The sequence below is a fragment of the Oncorhynchus nerka genome, linkage group LG12, assembly GCF_034236695.1.
Source record: "Oncorhynchus nerka isolate Pitt River linkage group LG12, Oner_Uvic_2.0, whole genome shotgun sequence".
In the NCBI taxonomy this organism is placed as follows: domain Eukaryota; kingdom Metazoa; phylum Chordata; class Actinopteri; order Salmoniformes; family Salmonidae; genus Oncorhynchus; species Oncorhynchus nerka.
The window spans coordinates 71,648,015-71,673,623 of record NC_088407.1 but is presented as its reverse complement, the minus strand read 5'-3'; the positions used below and the strand labels follow the sequence as shown (position 1 = coordinate 71,673,623).

The window sequence follows — 25,609 nt, the reverse complement described above, 5'->3', positions numbered from 1 at the left end:
TCCTGGGTTGCTGAGTGTGATAGAATGTATGTCAAAATAAGTTCTGCTCCAAAGAGACACTCATCAGAATAGTGGTTTATGAAATGGATGCATGCATCGAATTTCAATCTAATGCAATTAAAATTTAATTGACAGTATAATATTGGATCAGTCAATCGTGGGAAGGTGGTTCAGAAAATTAACACAACAAATAAAAAAATGCATGCATGCAAAAAAAAAATCTGGTATGGAGGACATTATCCTGCTTTCAGCTTGGCTTTTGCTCGGGCTGTTTAGCACTTTCATACTGCATTTGTGCCTGTGAGGATACTGTAAAATGTTAGCCTGGCCATTTATTTTGTAAACTGTACAAATAGAAATATTGGGTACAATTAACACATTATTTTCTAATGGCAGTGGGTGAATAAAACCAAAATGTGTTGTATTCATTGCTTCATTTGTCATTGTCTATAATATATGTAAGGGTATGATAGCATTCTGTATGCATGTATTCTGCATTTAGCATTTTCTGTCTGACTGACTGCAATATTCATGAATGATACCAATTGAGTATGTACCAGTCAAAAGTTTGGACACACCTCCTCATTCCAGGGTTGTTCTTTATTTTTACTATTTTCTACATTGTAGAATAATAGTGAATACATAAAAAACTATGAAATAACACATATGGAATCATGTAGTAAGCAAAAAAGTGTTAAACAAACCAAAATATATTTTAGATTCTTCAAAGTAGCCACCCTTTGCCTTGATGACAAAGGTCATGATTCAATATGTGTTATTTAATCGTTTTGATGTCTTCACTATTATTCTACATGAGTAGGCGTGTCCAAACTTTTGAGTGGAACTGTAGGTCTATCCTTTACATAAATAAAGTAATTCTTGAAATGGGGTCTCTGTGCTTTTCCACGTATTGTAGCTAGCGCCCCCTGGCATACAGCCGCAATGCTGTCAGCCCGTGAATAGAGAATACAGTAGGACGCTGCGTAGCCTCGTGATGCATACGACGGAGAGCCAACTCCGTTACCTCGACCGCTCTCCATTTCGCCTGAATTTATATATTGCATTACTGTCCACTTTGACCTTTATGGCTCGGTAAAAATAACTGGTAATTAAGTATTTTATTCCCATTAGGTTGGATTGTACCTTAACGCACTATTGTATTTAATCGACCGTCATTTTATTTTTTGTAATCTGAAAGACGGTGAGTGTGTATCTACTATGTTTGTGTTGTAAACCGAGCAACCTAGTTTTTCCTACGTGTTATGACTGACAGAAGTGTTGCGGCCTTGGGCTCTCTTGGAACTGAATCATCGCGGATTATGTGTTGATGGTCAGGCCATGCATTGTAACATTGTATTACGACCATGTTTTGAACTCTTCTGTATTATTCAAACCTCAGAATATACATGTTAGTAATTATTGTAGCAGTTTCATTGTTTGATTTTAGGCGACTAACTACTGTTAATCTGACTCGGTAGGATGAGCTAGGTACGCTAACGTTAATTTAGCTGTCTAGTGATGTACAGATAAACCAAAATAAGACGCAAATGTTGGCGTCCTCCTATACAGTCTGCTGTGTTTGATCTATTATGTCGTTGAGCATGAAGTAGTAGTTATGGAATTAATTGTAATTGACTTGTATTAGCTAACAATTACCGGTTAAATGCTTAAATGCTAACGTTCGCTTAGCTAAATATAGCTAACTGTTAGTCCTCTAACAGTAAGCTAACTACAGCAGGTAATACGTTTTTTGTCTTCGTGGACAGATGGCTAACGTTATGTTGATAGAACTGGGCTAGTTAGCCAGTACCTAGCTAAGTGTAGCCAAGCCTTATAGCAAACGTTAGGTTGTTTACGCTAGCTAGCTATGCAGTAAAACTTGTTTTGTAAAATTGTTATGCTGCCACTTAACTAGCAGTTCGTTCACAACTGTAATGTCAGTAAATTACGTTTGCTAAACTTTTCCGCAGTAAAAGCGAACCAAGTCATGATGGAATTAACTAGCTACTGTAACTAGTTAGTTAGGTCTATATAAAGACCTGTTTACCTGTTTATGTTTGCTGTACTTTCTGGTGTTACTAATAATAATGGAGTTGTGACATTAGCTAGCTACTTGAATAATGATAATGTCAAAAGTAAGGAGATCGGCTGTCTGCACATTATTAGTGTGTCTCCATTGTCAGACTGTAGATGTAAGATAGATAAACGTTACCTAGTACTGGGCTATCCTTTCTGGACATTCAGTTGGTGGCTCAAAATAAATGGAACATAGGCCTAATTCCTACACAAGTACTAGAAACGTCTGAGAGACAATTCGGTGGGAGTCAGTAGTTGCCAGTTATAGAAACCGCAAATGTTCTCTGGTAATTTGTGATGAATCTGTTGATAAGAGGATCTACCCCAAGTATCTTATCCTATAGCCATCCAGGCTCTAACAAATTGACACTGTTTTACTGTTTCAAGTCCTAATGAACATAGTCCAACCCCCAACCGAAAATAGTTGAGCTCCGTATTGTGTGGAGATGATACCTCCAGTCTGCAGCTTGACTCCTGACCCACACTAAATCCTGGCAGCACTTCACCCCTGTCGACTCCAATAGCTCCCTGTCTCCCAATGCATTGATAAGATCCTCCTTCTGACCTACAAAGCCCTCCCTCACCATCTTGCCTTGCTCCTAGGCACTGAAACTCCCTCCCTCCAGCCAATTGTAACTCTTGAGGCCATCATTCTCTTTCATTCCCTCCTAAAGCGCCCCCACCCACATACAAGCAAATAAATACACTACAAACCCCAATCCCGCCCCTAAACCGGGTTCGTATCCCAATCCCGCCCCTTACCCTAAACCGGGTTTGTATCCCAAACCCGCCCCTTACCCTAAACCGGGTTCGTATCCCAACCCCAATCCCGTCCCTTACCCTAAACCGGGTTCGTATCCCAATCCCGCCCCTTACCCTAAACCGGGTTCGTATCCCAATCCCGCCCCCTTACCCTAAACCGGGTACGTATCCCAATCCCACACCTTACCCTAAACCGGGTTCGTATCCCAATCCCGCACCTTACCCTAAACCGGGTTTGTATCCCAATCCCGCACCTTACCCTAAACCGGGTTTGTATCCCAATCCCGCACCTTACCCTAAACCGGGTTCGTATCCCGCCCCTTACCCTAAACTGGGTTCGTATCCCAACCCAAATCCCGCACCTTAACCGGGTTCGTATCCCAACCCAAATCCCGCCCCTTACCCTAAACCAGGTTCGTATCCCGACCGCCTCCTTACCCTAGACTGGGTTTGTATCCCAACCCTCCCCTCTCCATACACTGATACATCACTCTTTCCCATCTTTGAGCCCACCCCTCTTTTTATTCATGTTTTTTTTTAGTCTGATGTTTATTTGACTCCTGTTTTATTTGTTAAATTCTTGATTTCTATGTTGTAAAGTGACTTTGGGTTCTTGAAGTCCCATTTTTTATTATTATTGTTACATACAGTACCCAGAGAAGTGAGGCCCAAAACCTGTTATTTTCCTGAGAGGAAAAGTTACTGTTGCTTAGTTATTTATAGCAATTACCATGTTTCAGATGTCACGTGAACTAGCTACAAACCTTTGTTGCTCTGATTTGCCCAACGTAATCCCATTGGCAACTGCAAGTTGAGCCAGTCATGATTAAATTAAACGCTAGCTTTCGCCCTCTCTCTCTCTCTCCCCCCATCTACCTCTCCACCCCAGGTGAAGGAAGACTACATGACACACAGGAGGGAGCAGTGATTGGACCTGTCCGTGTTTTCTCCATCCGGCGAATGAGTCCCCAGCTCAGCCCACAGCAGTGATTGGGCTAGGTGCCAGATAGGGAGCTGTAGCAGGGGGGTAATCATGGCGGACGTGGACCCAGACACCTTGCTGGAGTGGCTCCAGATGGGCCAGGGAGATGAGAGGGACATGCAGCTGATCGCCCTGGAGCAGCTCTGCATGTTATTGCTCATGTCTGACAACGTGGACCGCTGCTTCGAGACGTGAGTCACCAACACACACTGTCAACTGTCTATCTCACAAACATCTCAAGCATTAGTCATACTGTTGAGAGGACAATGTCGCGCTTATACAAACTGCCTATAATGACGGCACAAGCCTTTTTATTTGGTTACTGTTGAGTCGTTCGTGGATGCTTATGTTCATATAGCTAGTCCTCTCTTGCAAAATAGATGTTCTCATTGAGAATAACCTGTATAAATAAAGGTTATATATTCCCTCTGTCCCCCAGGTGTCCCCCACGCACCTTCCTCCCCGCCCTGTGTAAGATCTTCTTGGACGAAAGCGCCCCGGACAACGTGCTGGAGGTGACGGCCCGCGCCATCACATACTACCTGGATGTGTCGGCTGAGTGCACCCGCAGGATCGTGGGCGTGGACGGGGCCATCAAGGCTCTGTGTAACCGCCTGGTGGTGGTGGAGCTCAACAACAGGACCAGCAGAGACTTGGCCGAGCAGTGTGTCAAGGTACGCTTTTATTTAGAATTTGGGCTTGAAGCATTATTCTATTAAACACTGTGGGAGCATTACACCACTGTGGAGAAGTTGTTTTTGTTCTACTTTATAAAAACAATTCCCTTGCTTTTTTATTTTTATGTGATCAACTGTTTGCTTCAGGGCATAAAATGAACACTTGCCAAATGCGGGTCGATTTAGGTATTGGTGGGTAAGAATTAGAGGTCGACCGATTATGAATTTTCAACGCCGATACCGATTTTATGTATGTATGTATGTATGTGTGTATATATATATATATATATATATATATATATGACAATTACAACAATACTGAATGAACAATGAACCCTTTCATTTTAACTTAATATAATACATCAATAAAATCAATTTAGTCTCAAATAAATAATGAAACATGTTCAATTTGGTTTAAATAATGCAAAAACAAAGTGTTGGAGAAGAAAGTGCAATATGTTCCATGTAAAAAAAGCTAACGTTTGAAGTTCCTTGCTCAGAACATGAGAACATATGAAAGCTGGTGGTTCCTTTTAACATGAGTCTTCAATATTCCCAGGTAAGAAGGTTGTAGTTATTATAGAACTATTTCTCTCTATACCATTTGTATTTCATATACCTTTGACTATTGGATGTTCTTATAGGCACTATAGTATTGCCAGCCTAATCTAGGTAGTTGATAGGCCTGAAATCCTAAACAGCGCAATGCTTGAAGCATTGCAAAGAGCTGCTGTCCAACACAGTAAAGTGCTGTTTGAATGAATGCTTACGAGCCTGCTGCTGCATACCACCGCTCAGTCAGACTGCTCTATCAAATCATAGACTTAATTATAATATAATAACACACAGAAATACGAGCCTTAGGTTCATTAATATGGTCAAATCCGGAAACTATAATTTAGAAAACAAAACATTTATTCTTTCAGTGAAATACGGCACCGTTCCGTATTTTATCTAACGGGTGGCATCCCTAAGTCTAAATATTCCTGTTACATTGCACAACCTTCAATGTTATGTCATAATTTCGTAAAATTCTGGCAAATTAGTTCGCAACAAGCCAGGCGGCCCAAACTGTTGCATTTACCCTGACTGCGTGCTATTGCCTGCTAACTTCTGTGTATTGATTTTAAGAAAGGCATTGATGTTTATGGTTAGGTACGTTCGTGCAACGATTGTGCTTTTTTCGCAAATGCACTTGTTGGCTGTCTTTGTTAGGATGAAATAGCCTTCATACAGTTCGCAACGATCCAGGCGGCCCAAACTGCTGCATATACCCTGACTCTGTTGCACAGAACGCAAGAGAAGTGACACAATTTCCCTAGTTAAAATAAATACATGTTAGCAGGCAATATTAACTAAATATGCAGGTTTAAAAATATATACTTGTGTATTGATTTTAAAGAAAGGCATTGATGTTTATGGTTAGGTACACATTGGTGCAACGACAGTGCTTTTTTTCGTGAATGCGCTTGTTAAATCATCACCCTTTTGGCGAAGTAGGCTGTGATTCAATGATAAATTAACAGGCACCGCATTGATTATATGCAACGCAGGACAAGCTAGATAAACTAGTAATATCATCAACCATGTGTAGTTAACTAGTGATTATGTTAAAATCGATTGTTTTTTATAAGATATGTTTAATGCTAGCTAGCACCTTGACTCCTTGCTGCACTCGCATAACAGGTATTCAGCCTGCCACGCAGTCTACTTGTGGAGTGCAATGTAATCGGCCATGATCGGTGTCCAAAAATGCTGATTATCGATTATGAAAACTTGAAATCGCCCCTAATTAATCGGTCGACCTCTAGTAAGAATGTCTACTTCACCAGTCACGTTGGCGGGAGGTCAATTTTCAGGGCTCTACAGTGCGAGCATTACATTTACATTTGTGAATAAAAAATGGTCAAAAGTCAAGTATGAGCATATGTGTGATTTCTAGCATAAAAATGCTGAAGTAGCTGTTTTCAAAGTATTTCTGCTGTTTTGTTTCATAGCCGCTAATCACGCCAAGAAATACGAATACTACATCCCACCTCGCGCAGCAACAGTTTTCCACACTGTGAGTGAAGTGCTGATAGGTCATTTTTTGGAGGAACAGGCATCAATGTTGGTCTAAATTTACTCATGACCCACAATTCAATGCAAACTGTAGTCGCGTGTCAAACTCCGGTGGCACGGTGTCATTTAATCAACGTGGCTGTATTTTTTTGCATGTGAGATAAAATTATGATGCTGTCTTACAAAAAAAATATGTATAGATGACTTTGATTTTAGTGTTGGCATATTGGCTTAGTCTCATAGTGAGGAGCCTATAAAACGTTGTTAGCTTTAGAAACAGATTTTTGGGGATTCTGAAATTTATTGGAATAAATGACCAAACTATAAAACTAACTAGCCAGCTATAAGTAACTGTAGCTAGCTAACAACCTGACAGGAGTGCTAACTAGCTACGTTAGCTTGCTAGGCACAATAATAGCTTTAGATTGGTTGTTTTTTAAGCTCAATTTCAAGATTTCCACCAAGGACGTTGTCTCTCCGATCATCACTCTCCCTCGCTTGGGCAAGGGACATTTAAGGTACACTCTGATGTGACGATGTAATACGTCATTCAAGGGCCGAGGGTTTAGGGCCAAGTGCTGTCGACTTTTAATTTGGACTGCAGCCACTGTCTACTACTAGTCACATCCCAAATCTCACACACATACAGACAGACGTGACATGACTCCAGTGGCCCCGTTAATCTCACACCTTTAAAGGGGAAGCTGAACATTTTGTCTAATCTGATATTTTGGTTAAAAGAAAATATGACATTTAAATTTAGCACATTACTTATTAATACATGTATTGTTTTAGAAACATTACAAAACATGGTCATCAGTTGTTTAAAAAAAATGTAATTATCACCCCAAAAATATTTTGGCTGGTAGATTTCTTTTCATCTACCTGCCACAGTTGCTGGTGGAAGAAAAATAACATGTTACGCCCTGCAAGAAAACATTCTCTTTCTTTACCTGGGACCTTTCATTCAAATCACAAGATGCGTATGAGGAGTTTATTCAAATTAGGTCTTGAATATGTAGGTCATGTTTCACAACATATATATCTGGTTTAGGAAGGGCTTATGTATGTGGTAGAATATTACAGAACATGCTCATACTCAAAAGTAGTCAGGTGCAGAGTCCTCGTTGTGAAATCCATAGTAAAAAAGATGGGCCGCGCATCATAAATAATCATTTATGAATATATTCTTCTGCTGACTATTTGTGGTGTCATTTGTCAGGTGCTGGAGCTGATCTGTACCAGGGAGTCTGGTGCAGTGTTTGAGGCTGGGGGTCTGAACTGTGTGCTTAGCTTCATCCGGGACAGCGGTCATCTGGTCCATAAGGACACCCTGCACTCTGCCATGTCTGTGGTGTCTCGCCTGTGCAGCAAGATGGAGCCCCAGGACTCCTCTCTGGAGACCTGCGTGGAGTCCCTCTCCAGTCTGCTCAAACACGAAGACCACCAGGTGAATGGCACACCCACTCAGGGGTCATCGGTTGGGGGGGTGGTCATCCATGCACATTGGTGGTGGGTGAATGAGTTTTCCCCATTTCTATATTAAGTGCTTTGAACTACTGGAAAAGTGGTATATAAATCCAATCAGTTATATAAATTGAATCAATTATCACTGGAAAGAAGCTTGAAGGTCTAGTTGCAAATGATTGCATTGTTATTGATGAAAATGCAACCCATTGATTGACAGGTGTCTGACGGTGCTCTGCGCTGCTTTGCGTCCCTGGCGGACCGGTTCACCCGTCGAGGGGTGGACCCCGCGCCACTGGCCAAGCACGGTCTGACAGAGGAGCTGCTGTCCCGGATGGCGGCGGCAGGGGGCACGGTCTCCGGCCCCTCCTCCACCTGTAAGCCAGGCCGGACCTCCACTGGGGCCCAACCCACCGCTGCCGACTCCAAACTCTCCAACCAGGTGTCCACCATCGTTAGCCTGCTGTCCACGCTGTGCAGAGGCTCTCCCCTCGTCACCCATGTAAGGACATTTTACATTTAGTATTGTAAATGTTTTTTAGTTTTTTTTAACACATCAAATTGCCCATTGTTGGTACAAAATACTTTTCTCAATTTGAGTCTTTAAGGACCAGCTCATATCTCAGAGACTACTGAGAAGAGTTTTATTAGAAGTCCTTGTCAAATTATTTCAGTTTGATTTGTGGTAGCTGTATTTGGTGTTATGAGCACTCTGGGACACATTTCTGTATTAGTAAGAATTCATAATGTATTTCATAGCAATTTTATTGGCACAATGTTTAATATATGAACTGCAATATCTTGAAAGCTAACAGTAATAAAAATAACATAAAACGTTGAAAGGATCTAATTTCAGAATATATTAGTGAAGAGAACTGTATTGTAATGAGAGCTATTCTGAAGTGACACTATGACTAGTATAAGAGAATAATGGGATAATAATAGAAGTGGTGTTTTTGTTTTGTCTCTCTGTGTGTGTGTTTCCTGTGTGTGTGTGTGTATAGGATCTGCTACGCTCTGCTCTGCCTGACTCCATGGAGAGTGCCATGCAGGGGGACGAGCGCTGTGTTCTGGACACCATGCGTCTGGTGGACCTGCTGCTGGTGCTGCTGTTCGAGGGCCGCAAGGCTCTGCCCAAATCCACCGCTGGCTCAACAGGGCGCATCCCGGGCCTGCGACGGCTGGACAGCTCCGGGGAGCGTTCCCACCGACAGCTCATCGACTGTATCCGCAGCAAAGACACAGACGCTCTCATTGATGCCATCGACACCGGAGGTGGGTGGGTGGATAGTATTGGCTCAAAAGTAATGCACTGTAAAGGGAATAGGGCACCATTTGGGACCCAGATATATCCTATATGTTGGTCTGTCAGGAGGCTAGGGCACATGATGATGTGGCAGAGGAAGTTTGTCCAATCTGGTGTAATGGTGCAATTTTTCTTAATTAATTTCAGCCGTTTGTTTTGCATAATGGTAAATGTGTCATGTTTATGAAAAGTGTCTGTTATTGCACACGCATATTCAATTGCTTAAAATGGTTCCTATGTTGCAGCTTTTGAAGTGAATTTCATGGATGACGTCGGGCAGACTCTTTTGAATTGGGCCTCTGCGTTTGGCACACAGGAAATGGTAAGCTATTTTAGACTGGTCTCGTATCCCTCCATCTCTTTACAGAGATTACCCAATACATTATGGGGACCATTACACATGCGAACAGAACAGAATGGCTTATTGTTCCAGGGGGATTAAAGATATATTTTGGAAATGAGGCACTGTATCTAGTTCCCCAGAGTCAGGTGAGCTCATGGATACCATTTTTATGTCTCTGCACACAGTTGAAGGAAGTTGTTAACTAGCTCGAGAACAAGTACGTACTAGCGTTAGCGCAATGCAGATACCCATATACAGTGCCTCCGGAAAGTATTCAGACCCTTCGACTTATTCCACATTTTGTTACGTTACAGCTTTATTCTAAAATGGATAAAATCGCCCCCCCCCCCTCGTCAATCTACACACAATACCCTACAATGACGATATAATATCCCATAATGACAAAGAAAAACAGCTTTTTAGACATTTTAGCAAATGTATAAATTTTTTAAAAAACGGAAATGTCACATTTCCATAAGTATTCAGACCCTTTACTCAGTACTTTGTTGAAGCACCTTTGGCAGTGATTACAGCATCGAGTCTTCTTGGGTATGACGTTACATGCTTGGCAAACCTGTATTTGGGGAATTTCTCCAATTCTTCTCTGCAGATGCTCTCAAGCTCTCAGGTTGGAAGGGAGCTGTGCTGCACAGCTAATTTCAAGTCTCCAGAGATGTTTGATCGGGTTCAAGTCTGGGCTCTGGCTGTTTTCTTGGCTGTGTGCTTAGGGTGTTGTCCTGTTGGAAGAAGAACCTTCACCCCAATCTGAGGTCCTGAGCACTCTGGAGCAGGTTGTCATCAAGGATCTCTGTACTTTGCTCTGTTCATCTTTGCCTCGATCCTGACTAGTCTCCCAGTTCCTGCCGCTGAAAAACATCCTCACAGCATGATGCTGCCGCCACCATGCTTCACCATAGGGATGGTGCAAGGTTCCCTCCAGACGTGATGCTCGGCATTCAGGCCAAAGCGTTCAATCTTGGTTTCATAAGACCAGAGAATCTTGTTTCTTTAGGTGCCTTTTGGCAAACTCCAAGCGGGCTGTCATGTGCCGTTTACTGAGGAGTGTCTTCCGTCTGGCCTCTCTACCATAAAGACTTGATTGGTGGAGTGCTGCAGAGTTGTTCTTCTGGACGGTTCTCCCATCTCCACAGAGGAGCTCTGTCAGAGTGACAGAGTCCGAATACTTTCCGAAGGTACTTTGTCATTGCAGTAATGCTAGTTAGCATTGGCTCAGTAAACTACCTCTAACTTCCTTTATACTGAACATAGAGACACAAAAATTGTATCCATGACTTAATCTGACTCCGGGGAAGTAGATAAATGGCCTCATTGACAAAATCCCAAAGTATCCTTTTAAGGACAGCATCTCTTCCCTGTTGTGCTGCAAGAATGGGTTCAGTGCTCAAGGTTCTGTCAATAGGTGTCCATAGCAACAAACTGTATGCATGGCCTAATGCAGACGGATTACTATGGTTTGGTTACATAATGGCTTGTTTGTCACCCCGAAACCAGACCACGACACCATTGTATTCATTTGGCACCAAACAGAAGAAAATGGACTGAAATAAGGAGAGTCCAATAATACACGTCTGTTCCAAAATGTTGTAAAAAGTTGTTCTTTGCAAGCCTTCATTATCAAGACCCTGTTGAATAACCTCTGTTGTGGTTGATGTCCCAGGTTGAGTTCCTGTGTGAGAGAGGTGCTGATGTCAACAGAGGTCAGAGGTCCTCCTCCCTCCACTACGCTGCCTGTTTTGGACGGCCTCAAGTAGCAAAGGTAGCTATGGTCTCTTTAACCTTGAGAGGAAATCTCTTGTAACGCTCAAACGGCTGTTTTTTCCAACAACATCCCTTGATAAAGGCCCAGCAGCTGGACTGTTGGCTGCTGGTGTATATTGAATTCAATGAATGTAAAGAAAACATAGGATAAAGTTTTTGCGTGTGCACCCTATCCTCCTCTATATGTTGTTTGGGAATACAGGCAGATACAGTAAGTTCCCCTAGTAAGCATTTTTCTATGTGTCTATAGACTCTACTGCGACATGGAGCCAACCCTGACCTCCGAGATGAAGATGGGAAAACTCCCCTGGACAAAGCAAGGGAGCGTGGCCACAGTGAGGTGGTAGCCATTCTCCAGTCTCCTGGTGAGTTCTAACAATATATTAACGGCTGTGCTGCCGACTGATTCCATGAAAATCCTTGGTCGTCAGTGGCTCATGCCCATCAGAGAATAAAGGACAGTGGTTATTTCACGTGTTCTCTTTTGTTCTGAAGGAGACTGGATGTGCCCTGTTAACAAAGGAGAGGACAAGAAGAAGAAAGACTTGAACGAGGAGGAGGAGGGCAGCGAACCCAAAGGAGACCCTGAGATGGCCCCTATCTACCTGAAGAGGCTGCTACCAGTATTTGCACAAACCTTTCAGCAAACCATGCTACCTTCTATTAGGTAAGCACAACTTTGAGAGTAACTTGACCAAAGGACCATTGTCTAAACTCACAGAGATGTATATATTACTGAGGTCCTGAATGCAATTTTATTTGAATAGGGACACATACAAATCCATTAACACAGGGTTTCCCAAACTTTGGGTCGCGTGATTTGAAAATGGGGTTGCGAGACAATTTTTGCGGTTGGTTCATAGAACCGTAACCTCTGGTAGCTGCTACATGCTATTGTAATAAACAGAGTGGGTTCTTTTTTCTCCCTACACGTGTCTCTATCTTTTTTAAGCTACAAAATATTATAACCCCATCACTGAAAGATACTGTAAGACTCTCAGGAACACGTACGTACTGTTTCTCTACTATGCCCACAAGCTGTTAGCACCGAGTGGACAAGACCAGGCTCTAAATCAGACTAGGGGGGAAAGAACATCATCAACGATAAGGTTCTTTTCTACATAGAGATCATACAACATTATTGCCTGATGCTCATCTGAACTTCTCAATCCCTTTTCTAAAGCATTTCAGTCACTTCAAACCATAATGTCTTCAGATTGAAATACTGTCAGGCTGAAAAAGTTTGGAAACCCCTGCATTAAAGGTGCAATATGCAGAAATCGTGCCTCCATTTCCTGGTTGGTAAAATTCTAATAGTTTGCCTAATTTCAGTTTCTCGTTCAGAGAATCATTGTACCATCTAAACCTCTGTGAAATATATTTTCATTAATCAAAAATATTGTAGTTTCAGCTGTTTTGAAGCTGGTTTACAAAACCGAAAGCAAAAGACTCAAAAACGACACAGATCTGTTCTATGCATCTTATACTTGCTTTCAATGATCATGACAGATCTATAACTCACATTTCTATGGGCATTTGATCAGGTTGCCCAAAAAGTGACATTGGTGCTTTAACATGTCGTCCCTCTGTCCCTTACAGGAAAGCTAGCCTGGCTCTGATCAGGAAGATGATCCACTACAGCTGTGAAGTGCTGCTGAAGGAGGTGTGTGACTCTGACGCCGGTCACAACTTGCCAACCGTGCTAGTGGAGATCACCGCTACCGTACTGGATCAGGAGGTACGGCACTACACAACATCCATCTCTTTGTGTATGTGTGTGTTCAAGATGTGCGTGTGTTCTCGTGTGTGTGATCCTCTACTATTAACAACGTCCACCTATAACCGAATGCCTGTTAAAAAGCAATTTAGTTGCACCAGCTCTCTAGTAATCCACAGGCCAAGTTAAATTTGGTGTCTCTTCCTGTACAGGACGATGATGACGGTCACCTGCTGGCACTGCAGATCATCAGAGACCTGGTGGACAAAGGGGGAGATGTCTTCCTGGACCAGTTGGCTAGACTGGGCGTCATCAACAAGGTGTCCACTCTGGCTGGACCCACCTCAGACGATGAGAACGAGGAGGTGTCCAAACCAGAGAAGGTGCAATAAGAACACCATAATGCAGTCCAAATATACACTGATAGAGCTTTGTGATTTCTGTGTAATAAAAAGTGTTCCGCAAAGAAAATGTATTTAAAATCTCTGGATAAGAGCGTCTGCTACACGACTAAAATGTAAAGTAAATATCTCTGGTTCCACCAGGAGGATGAGCCACAGGAGGATGCCAAAGAGGTGCAGCAGGGGAAGCCCTACCACTGGCGTGACTGGTCCATTATCAGAGGGAGGGACTGCCTGTACATCTGGAGTGATGCTGCAGCCCTGGAGCTCTCCAACGGCTCCAACGGATGGTTCCGCTTCATCCTGGACGGCAAGCTGGCCACCATGTACTCCAGCGGCAGCCCCGAGGGGGGCTCCGACAGCTCAGGTAGACCTAGCTACATACCTTCTCAATCGACCTGGTATGTTATGACTTGAACTTTCCTCAACTAGTTACTTATTCCTCTCCATCTCTTATTTGGAATTGAGGCCAGAATGAGCTCCCTCCACTCGAATACATGCAGTTGTAACAAGTGAATAACTGTGTTGTACTACCCACCCAGAAAGTCGTAGTGAGTTTTTGGAGAAGCTGCAGCGTGCCCGGAGCCAGGTGAAACCTGTGACAGCCAGCCAGCCCATTCTGTCTGCCCTGGGTCCCACCAAGCTGACGGTGGGGAACTGGTCCCTGACCTGCCTGAAGGAGGGAGAGATCGCCATCCACAACTCTGACGGACAGCAGGCCACCATCCTCAAGGAGGACCTGCCCGGCTTCGTGTTTGAGTCAAACAGGGGCACGAAGCACTCCTTCACCGCTGAAACATCACTAGGTCCGTTAGTTTGAACTTCAGTGCATATAGATCAGATCATTTTGTTGTATTTAATTATGTAGTTAAATGTGCCTAAATTGTTTATAGATTAATCTCTCTCATTTTATTATTTATTTATCTCATCTCAGGGTTTCCGTTATGAAAATGTGTGTCCGGACATTTGACTGGCAGAATTTTAATTTACCAGACGTTTTGAGAAATTGACCATAACCTGATTCTGACACACGGTGCTCAGAATGACAAAAAACACATTTTATATCATGGTAATTAATCTTAACAGAACATGCAAATCGAGGAGGCGATGATGTGTGTCCTTACTGCACACAATTACTTTTCCCCAGTAATGAACAGCAAAATCACTAGCCTATACATAGGCTGGTGTGACTTTCATGTTTCAGGAAGCACGTTTTCACCGTAAAAATGCACCTTTATAATAAATCATTCCATGTATCATCGCATTTGCAGACTTATGTAAGAGCCTACTAATCATAATGTGATTAGATTGGATAGTCATAATTTAGGCTAATATAACTCAATTACTGTTGCATGGCTGAGCGTGTAGTGTAGAGGCCTGGACTATAAGCTATATCAGATGTTTTTCCTGTGCAAAGAAAGAAACCTACGTCATGCAATTCTACTAAACTTTATATGACTGGAGACAGCAGAATCTTTTTTTAGGCCTCTGAGAAGGGGAGATATAATATGACGTCCATCTAAACTGGAAGAGGAAATTATTGTCCTAAAACAGACTTATGTGTCACTGACCCAACAATGATCGAGTGAATATGCGCACTGCACACTCACTGGGGATATGGCCAATGTTTTCTGCTGGTGCCAATGAGATAGACTACAGGCCTACGCTTGTTCACTCAATTAAGTTGATAATTTTCATAACTAAAAGACATTAGTATTTTTGTCATGGTCTTCTCTTTCCAAACTGTTTTTCTTTGTTTCTGTAAAGACAGGAGTATGCTAATTAGGCTATCATTTTGGCAATTGAATTCCATTTACTTAGGGAAAGCTTAGATTCCCCTAGCCTTTTGGACACGCCGCTTATGTCAATCTACTATTTTAATAGTAAAACAGTTTACCTAGGCTATTGGTCAGCTTGTCAAGAAAGAAATATCCCAAACGGACAGTTGTGGGATTATAGATCCCAAATTCATACAACATTTACTAAGCAATGAATCTGATGCAATACATCAGAACGTTTCGCTTAAAATGTTGATCAACTATTTCTTAACATTATTAGTGCAGCAATGCACAAAAGGCACTAGGATATGGACAATGAAATAAAATAATTGCCTTTTTAAGATAGGTCAATGTTTTGTTTCATGAGCATGGCTTTATTTCTATTACAGCATATTGGAGGCCTGTCATTCATATTTCATTCACCCAGTTCAATGTAACTTCAATAGGTTTAGGCTACTACAAAATGTTCCTATCCCCATCATGAGGTTGCTACAACTTAGCCTATGAAAAGTTTACAACATAGGTGTAGAGAGAAATTAGGTGAGACCGTGACACATGGGCAGACAGTGACACATTCAATACCGCCTTTCACACTCCTGCCTGCATCTAGCTGATCTAGGGTGTAATTATTAGTCCAACAGTTGCAAATTAGAGTTTTTATTGGACAAATTCAGATATGTTTATCACTGTTTCGTTCCGTTTGCTTCCGTTTTTAAGAAATGTTTTTCAACAGAATAGGAGGAATGAAATCACCCCTGATCACACACACACAGTTTACTTTCATAGCAGCCACGTTGTATTCCTTCTCACCTCTACACGCTCTCCTCTCACCTTTTCCCTTCGCTTGTGGACGTCAAACCTTATAACCTAGACATAGCCTACATTGTTGTCACCATATTAACTAAAGTAATGTGATAGACAACATAGCTAATAGAACGAACACATTAGTAAACCGACTACAAGCATTCAGTACAGTGTTCAATCAGTAAGCAGTTTAGCAGTTGCACCGGTGGGTCTCAGTGGCAATAAATGAGTAAAACCAAAAGCTTACCATGTCTTGGAAGAGAAATTAATTTGTTTCCAAACTGTTCAACTATTGTCTTTCTCTCTCTTTGGGTCAACTACTCAACCCATGTTATGCACTGCAGTGCTAGCTGTAGTTTATACTCTCACTACTAGATTAATTGGATGGATAACATGTCAGTTCATGCTGCAAGAGCTCTGATAGGTTGGAGGACATCCTCCAGAAGTTGTCATAATTACTGTGTAAGTCTATGGAAGGGGGTGAGAACCATGAGCCTTCTAGGTTTTGTATTGAAGTCCATGTACCCAGAGGAGGATGGAAGCTAGCTGTCCTTCGGCTGCACCATGGTGCTACCCTACAGAGTGCTGTTGAGGCTACTGTAGACCTTAATTGCAAAACACTGTGTTCTAATAAATTATTTGGTGACGTGAACATGTTTAGTATAGTTTTATCTAAAAATGACAATGTTTCACTATAAAGATATATAAATAATAATTCACTGAGGAATTGTCCTCCCCTTCTCTGAGGAGCCTCTACTGCTCTACAGATATGGTTGGGCTTTGCCTAGGCTACTTTAAAGCAAGATGATGTCTCATGTAGTGCCACATTCTGGTTTCAACGATAAGGTAGCCATATGTTTTCTAAATGCATACTGCCTCCAGCTCATTGCAAAGTGTTATGTGGCACGCTGAAACCTCCCTACTGTTGCCTAAGCATTTGAATAGCGAATGAGAAGTGCACTGAAATTGCCAGTTGATAAATTGAGTCGCTTATTTTAATCATGGCCCAAAAATTAATAAGATCCAATTTAATTCCACTAAATTATGCAAATTAACTCATAGCCCAATAAGTATGACCAGTCAAATGTATTTCCATCAATTAATAGACTATAAAGCATTATCTCAATAGGATTTGTTTTCTATTCCTGGACAATTGGCCTTTTTTAAAATAATTACAGCCTAAAGCTGGGTAATACCGGCTAACGGAAACCCTGAAACTATATTAAAAGTATGTGGACACCCCTTCAAATTAGTGGATTTGACTATTCAGCCACACCTGTTGCTAACGGGTATATAAAATCCAGCACACCGCCATGCAATCTACAAAGAAATGGCCTTTACCGAAGAGCTCAGTGATTTTCAACGTGGCACTGTCATAGGCACATTTCCAGTTTGTCAAATTTCTGCCATGCTAGAGCTGCCCTGCTCAACTGTAAGTACTGCTATTGTGAAGTGGAAACATCTAGGAGCAACAATGGCTCAGCTGTGAAGTGGTAGGCCACTCCCCCTGCCCGAATGCATAATGCCAACTGTAAAGTTTGGTCGATGATGAATATTCTCTGGTGCTGTTTTTCATGGTTTGAAGGGGGCTAAGCGCCTTAGTCCTTGTGAAGGGTAATCTTAACCCTACAGCATACAATGACGTTCTAGGCGATTCTGTGCTTCCCCAGTTTGGGCAAGGCCCTTTCCTGTTTCAGCATGACAATGCCCTGGTGGACAGTGTGAGGTGAATAGAGAAATGGTTTGTTGAGATCTGTGTGGAAGAACTTGACTGGCCTGCAAAGTGCCCTGACCTCAACCCCATCGAAAGCCTTTGGGATTAATTGGAAGGCTGACTGCAAGCCAGGCCTAATTGCCCAACATCAGTGCCTTGCCTCACTAATGCTCTTGTGGCTGAATGGAATCAAGTCCCCACAGAAATGTTCCAACATCTGGAAAGCCTTCCCAGAAGAGTGGAGGCTGTTATAGCAGCAAAGGGGGCACTAACTCCATATTAATGCCCATGATGTTGGAATGAGATGTTCGACGTGCAGGTGTCCACAGACTTTTGGTCATGTAGTGTGTATGTGTGTATAAAGAAAAATGTGAAGTTATCCTCTACTATAATGATGTGGTGATGGCTAGTGGAAAGCCAGTAAGTGCATCTTACTAATGTTTTCCTTCTCTGTGTTGTACAGGATCTGAATTTGTGACTGGCTGGACTGGAAAGAGGGGAAGAAAGCTCAAATCCAAATTGGAGAAAACAAAACAAAAGGTGGTTGAGTCCGTCTGCTGTTCAGCAGTATTTTTGTTGTTGTTTAAAGCCAGCTTCCTTCTTCCTGAATTGAGAAGATTACTTTGTCTATTGTCACAGGGACACTTTTTTTGTTGCTTTAGAGCACATTACATATTATCCATCTCGTTTAGCCGTCATATCATTCTTCTGTTTTATATAACAGCGGGTAGGCTTGGGCAGTATCCAGATTGTCATACCTTCATACCAGCCTTGCTCCATACCGGGATATTAGGTAATACCGGCACTAAACACAGGGGGCGCTGTTTTCAAACTCCATTGAGCCTTTGCAACACGAAGATTAGCAATGCTAACAAGTACATATAAAATCCTATAGAGAATGCTAACGATCACATTGCAAACATTTTATACAGTCTCTGACCTAAACTATTTTCAGGACAGACATCCCAGCTCATGATGTTATTACAATAACTAAAAAATGCTACTCCCAGTTTACTGCACGCACAAAAGTAATATTCAACATATTTTGGAAGAAGCTAACCTCTTTGCTAGATAGCTAAGTAGCTACTACATTAGCGAACCAAATGTACAACTACAGAGCATTTGGCACATTTTAGACAGTTAACTTAATAGTTATAAGATATCTAGCTGGCGAACATTTAGTTGTGAATTCCATACCGTAACTAGATCACCTGGCAGGTGCTGCACAACATTGAGCGACTCATAAGGCTCTGGTCTCGTCATTGTGTGCTTGTAAACAAACACTACGTGACTGGGTACTACTACCTGTAAGCTTCATAATGAAAAATAATCTGACAGGTGAAATGAAGAACACAATCTTCTTTATCTCCTAACATATATTTGACAAGTTGACTATGTATTTTACTTAAAAAGTAGCTGCAAATATTCCAATGTATAAAAAGTTCAAATAGTTTCAACAGTATTGGAAAAACCATCCTGTGTATTTCAAAACCCCCGGTATACAGCCCAAGCCTAACGGCAGTTTTATGCTAGTTATCTTTTTCCTTAACACCCAGCGAGCCTAGAGCCCCTCTGTCTGTTCCTGTGATGTGTGGTTGTGTTACCTTAGTTGAATGCACTGATTTGTAAGTGGCTCTGGATACGAGTGTCTGCTAAATGGCTAGAAATGTGAAACGCAGGTGAAGACCATGGCCAGAGACCTGTATGATGACCACTTCAAGGCGGTAGAGAGCATGCCCAGAGGGGTGGTGGTCACCCTGAGGAACATCGCCACCCAGCTGGAGTCTGCTTGGGAGCTGCATACCAACAGACAGGTAGGGGGGAAAAGCACATCAACTCAAACCTAAATTTATGTTAGTCGGATAACATTATGATTGCCAACAGACCGGTAGGTGGGGGAATCTCCCTGATCCACTCACACAACACACACTGACATCAATTCACGTCTACTTGCACTTTATGGAAAGTGCGCCTTAATGCAATTTACAGTTAATCTGTTCTTTAATTTTTAAAAACGAAGTAGATATTTTGATTGACTCACTCTGTGATATGTAGTCGTTTTGTTTTCTTGGTTCTGTCTGAAGCTGTACAGGTTTGATGACTCGGTGAAAGTTAAATATGCTGTTTTGTTTCTGTTGCAGTGTATCGAGGGAGAGAACACATGGAGAGACTTGATGAAAACAGCTCTGGAAAACTTGATTGTGGTTCTCAAGGATGAGAACACCATCTCCCCCTATGAAATGTGCAGCAGTGGCCTAGTGCAAGCACTTTTTACAGTCCTTAATAATGTAAGTAAGATGGGATGGATGAGGTGTACAGGGACCTTTGGCCCAAAGTAGTACTCTATACAGTGAATATGGTTCCATCTGGGCTGCAGATTTCTCTTCCTTTCATACTTTTTCTCAATACTGTCTGGGTAACCAACTTCCTCGTTAGTCCAACTCAGCTCAAATAATGTTTTTCTCTTTTTCAGAGTGTGGAACTTGACATGAAACATGATTGTAAACCATTAATGGAAAGAATAAATGTATTTAAAACCGCATTCAGTGAAAACGAAGATGATGAAAGGTAATAATTCAGACTTTTATATAATTAATTTGTATAAATGTGTTTTTAAATAATAAAAACCTGTCAGTGGCTCACTTCCTGGTTTGTCCCATTAATTTAGCCGACCCGCAGTTGCCTTAATCCGCAAACTACTAGCAGTCCTGGAGTCCATTGAGAGGTTACCTCTGCACCTGTATGACACCCCAGGCTCCACCTATAACCTGCAGGTGAGTCTCCTCCACCACACCTCTCAGTAGTATAGTGGTGATGGTCAGTTTTTGTTTGTTCCAGCGACCTGTTTTTAAAGCTTAGGTTCAGTAAAACTCATTCTAGGGATAAGCATGAGTACTCAAACTAATGTCAACTTTTTTTACCCCCTTTTCTCCCCAATTTCGTGGTATCCAATTGTTAGTGGTTACTGTTAGTAGTTATTATCTTGTCTCATCGCTACAACTCCCGTACGGGCTCGGGAGAGACGAAGGTCTCTCCCAGAGTCTCTGGTGGCACAGCTAGCACTGCGATGCAGTGCCCTAGACCACTGCGCCACCCGGGAGGCCCAAAACTTGATCTTTAACCAGAGATCCCATTTTTTTCCAAATACAGTGTATTCAGAAAGTATTCAGACCCCTTCCCCCTTTCCATATTTTGTTATCTTACAGCTTTATTTTAAAATTGCTTAAATAGTTTTTTCCGCCTCAATCTACACACAATACCCCATAATGACAAAGCAAAAACAGGTTTTTAGAACTTGAAATGTCATTTACATAAGTATTCAGACTCAGTACATTGTTGACGCACATTTGGCAGCGATTACCCAAGAAGACTCGATGCTGTATCACGCTACAAGCTTGGTTCACCTGTATTTGGAGAGTTTCTCCCGTTCTCTGTGGATCCTCTCAAGCTCTGTCAGGTTGGATGGGGAGCATCGCTGCACAGCAGCGACAACTTCTGTGTTGTCTTGGCTGTGTGCTTTGGGTCGTTGTCCTGTTGGAAGGTGAACCTTCGCCCCAGTCTGAGGTCCCCAGCGCTCTGGAGCAGGTTTCATCAAGGATCTCTCTGTACTTTGCTCCGTTCATCTTTGCCTCGAACCTGACTAGTCTCCAAGTCCCTGCCGCTGAAAAACATCCCCACAGCATGATGCTGCCACCACCATGCTTCACCGTAGGGACGGTGCCAGGTTTCTTCCAGACATGATGCTTGGCATTCAGGCCAAAGCGTTCAATCTTGATTTCATCAGACCAGAGAATCTTGTTTCTTTAGGTGCCCTTTGGCAAACTCCAAGCGGGCTGTCGCGTGCCTTTTTACTGAAGAGTGTCTTCAGTCTGGCCACTCTACCATAAAGGCTTGATTGGTGGACTTCTGCAGAGATGGTTGTCCTTCTGGAAGTTGTCGAAACATCGCAAGGATGATCAATGGAAACAGTATACTCCTGAGCTCAATTTCGAGTCTCATAGCAAAGGGTCTGAATACTTGTGTAAATAAGGTACTTCATTAAATAAAGTACTTCAAAAAATATATAACTGGTCGTTTTGTCATTATGGGTGTAGATGTGTAGCTTGAGGGAAAATATTTTTGTCACAAGGCAAAAAATATTTTTGTAACAAAATGTGGAAAAGGGGAAGGGGTTTGAATTAGAGGTCGACCGATTCATCGGAATGGCCGATTTCAAGTTTTCATAACAATCGGTAATTTTGGACGCCAATTTTTTACTCCCTTTATTTAATCTTTATTTCACTAGGCAAGTCAGTTAAGAACACATTCTTATTTTCAATGACTGCCTAGGAGCGGTGGGTTAACTGCCTTGTTCAGGGGCAGAATGACAGATTTTTACCTTGTCAGCTCAGGGATTCAATCTGGCAACCTTACGGTTAACTAGTCCAACGCTCTAACCACCTGCCTCACGAGGAGCCCGCCTGTTATTCGAATGCAGTAAGAAGCCATGGTAAGGTGCTAGTTAGCATTAAACTTAATCAATCATAATCACTAGTTATAACTACACATGGTTGGTGATATTACTAGTTTATCTAGCGTGTCCTGCTTTGCATATAATCGATGCAGTGGGCATTCGCGAAAAAGGACTGTCATTGCTCCAACATGTACCTAACCATGAACACCAATGCCTTTCTTAAAATCAATACACAGAAGTATATATTTTTAAACCTGCATATTTAGCTAAAAGAAATCCAGGTTAGCAAGCAATATTAACCAGGTGAAATTGTGTCACGTCTCTTGCGTTCATTGCACACAGAGTCAGGGTATATGCAAAAGTTTGGTCCGCCTGGCTCATTGCCAACTAATTTTACGTAATTATGACATTGAATGTTGTGCAATGTAACAGGAATATTTAGACTGATTGATGCCACCCGTTAGATAAAATACGGAACGGTTCCGTATTTCACTGAAAGAATAAACGTCTTGGACATTTTGCTCAATTGCCCTCAGCTGTGGTTAGACTGTTGTTCATGTTTTACTGTGTTCTAGTGTACTATGGAATATTTAGCTTTCTTGACACTTCTCCCAGTCATATTTAAAATTAGAACTACCTTTTAGTGTTCTGATACTTCTAGTTTGGAGTTGTATTTTAGCTACAGTATTAGCTACAGTATTTCACCGTTTAATGTGTATAGTATTGCTTACTAGTTGTGTCCAATCAATTGTGTAACCACTCCCTCTTCCAATTAGGGCTAATTGAAAAGCTGTTTAAAAGAGGACCTTGTATTCCTTTTTTCGGGTGTTTTTTTTTTTGTACTCCCTGGCGAAGGCTATGCAGCCAAAACGTCGGTTTAAAAAAAACTTTTTCTATTGAACATGCCATACTAATAAAGGCATTTTAATCAATTATATGAAGAGTGCCTTGGTCCTCCTTTCTTTTTGATGACCAATTTACCCCTTTTACCAAAGAGCACCTTCTATCTACCAAAATGTACTATTGTGTACCTTAGTAGCGCTTCCCTTCCTCCTCTTTCTACTAATAAACGTCTTGTTTTCGAGATTATAGTTTCTGGATTTGACCATATTAATGACCTACGGCTCGCATTTCTGTGTGTTATTATGTTATAATTAAGTCTATGATTTGATAGAGCAGTCTGACTGAGCGATGGTAGATACCAGCAGGCTCATAAGCATTCATTCAAACAGCACTTTTGTGCGTTTTACCAGCAGCTCTGCTGTTTATGACTTCAAGCCTATCAACTCCCGAGATTAGGCTGGTGTAACCGATGTGAAATGGCTAGCTAGTTAGCGGGGTGCGCGCTAATAGTGTTTCAAACGTCACTCACTCTGAAACTTGGAGTAGTTGTTCCCCTTGCTCTGCATGGGTAATGCTGCTTCGAGGGTGGCTGTTGTCGATGTGTTCCTGGTTCGAGCCCAGGTTGGAGCGAGGAGAGGGATGGAAGCTATACTGTTACGCTGGCAATACTAAAGTGCCTATAAGAACATCCAATAGTCAAAGGTATATGAAATACAAATGGTATAGAGAGAAATAGTCCTATAATTCCTATAATAACTACAACCTAAAACTTCTTACCTGGGAATATTGAAGACTCATGTTAAAAGGAACCACCAGCTTTCATATGTTCTCATGTTCTGAGCAAGGAACTTAAACATTAGCTTTTTACATGGCACATATTGCACTTTTACTTTCTCCAACACTTTGATTTTGCATTATTTAAACCAAATTGAACATGTTTCATTATTTATTTGAGGCTAAATTGATTTTATTAATGTATTATATTAAGTTAAAATAAGTGTTCATTCGGTATTGTTGTAATTGTCATTATTACAAATACATTTTAAAAATCAGCCGATGAATCAGTATCGGCTTTTTTTGTACTCCAATAATCGGTATCGGCGTTGAAAAATCATAATCGGCCGACCTCTAGTTTGAATACTTTCCAAATGCACTGTACTGTGAAACTATTTGCTTTTGACTATAGTGTTCATTTGTACATGTGCATTTGCGGGACACAACAACAAATAAACCAAGCCAAGCATCACACAGTTATGTTCTTTAAATTCCATTTTTCTCACTCAATTAAGTTCTGATCGCTCCCTCTACACGTGTGTGTGCTTACAGAAATAAATGCATTTATTTCTGTATCTAACTGATGGGTTACACAAGCTACATTCCTTGCCAAATTACGACAGTTTTATCACATTCTAAATGGACTGGTTAACTGAAGTAGGGAAATATGTGTTCCAGGAATGACGTGCAGTTTTGGAATAAATGCATACTTTTCGGTGCCACAGTCAAAATGTAAAAACAATTCTGAAAACAAAAATACGCTTTTCGATCTTAATTTAAGGTTACAGTTCAAATCCAATTTTGTAGAAACGGGCAGGGTCTATCACTTTGGCAACTAACTGTAGTGATGACCCTACTTTGTAAACTGCTAGTGGCATTTAGAATTGGTTAGCCTAGGCTATAACCCCCCAACATAGACCGGTTCTACACTGAAAATCTGCAAAAACATTAGTTTGATGAAGACTGTGTATTTTCATCAGAATCGTTAAGCTGACCGTTAAGCTAACCAGATGTTCTGGCCATAATTCAAATCCTTGCGGTGTTCAATGTGGAATTGTTAATCGTTTTAGAAAATAACAAGGAACAAGTATAATAAACTAAATTCTAACAGAAGACAGTTTGGTTTGTAACTCTGAAAAATGTATTTAATCTTGCCAAATTGAGCACTGTTTCAAATTATCTCTTTGAGAATAGCTGTTTTAGACACGAGATGCGTTTAACATTCTGCTCTATTTTATTCTGTTTTATTACATCATGGTTATTTTTACTATAAAATGGGTGTTTTGACAGTGATAAGGGCTCGGGAAATAAGTGTTTTGTCTGCTAAATGAACAGAACAATGCTATGCCATAGCAGAGCTATTCTACAAGCAAGCACCACTGCTGTGGTTACTGCCTTTTTTTTTAAAGTTTGTGTTCCACAATGTAATATAACCAGTTGATATTATAGTTTCAATAAATGAATCTTAAATGGCCCTTTATTTATTATATATATAAATATCTCCGTACTAGTCGAGTTTGGACACACCTCATTCAACGGTTTTTCCTTTTATTTTTACTATTTTCTACATTGTAGAATAATAGTGAAGACATCAAAACTATGAAATAACACACATGGAATAATATAGTAACCAAAAAAGGGTTAAACAAATCAAAATGTATTTTATACTATG

General features: G+C 41.4%; 1 protein-coding gene across 7 annotated transcripts in view; it reads left to right on the top strand.

The window, feature by feature from the left end:
- Positions 1-978: 978 nt before the first annotated feature.
- The window catches only part of LOC115138689 (E3 ubiquitin-protein ligase HECTD1-like), a 42,685-nt gene continuing 18,054 nt past the window's right edge, over positions 979-25,609 (top strand). For 6 of the 7 annotated variants that reach the window (XM_029675811.2, XM_029675813.2, XM_065025782.1 and 3 more), the window contains exons 1-19: positions 979-1,201; positions 3,728-4,011; positions 4,260-4,494; positions 7,781-8,008; positions 8,246-8,527; positions 9,030-9,300; positions 9,577-9,653; positions 11,353-11,451; positions 11,704-11,818; positions 11,949-12,120; positions 13,053-13,191; positions 13,383-13,553; positions 13,716-13,938; positions 14,114-14,377; positions 18,331-18,407; positions 19,547-19,681; positions 20,009-20,155; positions 20,341-20,435; positions 20,536-20,641. In XM_029675811.2, the coding sequence (XP_029531671.2) occupies positions 3,872-4,011; positions 4,260-4,494; positions 7,781-8,008; positions 8,246-8,527; positions 9,030-9,300; positions 9,577-9,653; positions 11,353-11,451; positions 11,704-11,818; positions 11,949-12,120; positions 13,053-13,191; positions 13,383-13,553; positions 13,716-13,938; positions 14,114-14,377; positions 18,331-18,407; positions 19,547-19,681; positions 20,009-20,155; positions 20,341-20,435; positions 20,536-20,641 (2,976 nt within the window). In that variant the 5' untranslated portion in view covers positions 979-1,201; positions 3,728-3,871. The remainder of the gene's footprint in view (positions 1,202-3,727; positions 4,012-4,259; positions 4,495-7,780; positions 8,009-8,245; positions 8,528-9,029; positions 9,301-9,576; positions 9,654-11,352; positions 11,452-11,703; positions 11,819-11,948; positions 12,121-13,052; positions 13,192-13,382; positions 13,554-13,715; positions 13,939-14,113; positions 14,378-18,330; positions 18,408-19,546; positions 19,682-20,008; positions 20,156-20,340; positions 20,436-20,535; positions 20,642-25,609) is intronic. The other variant, XM_029675809.2, reaches the window with a different exon arrangement.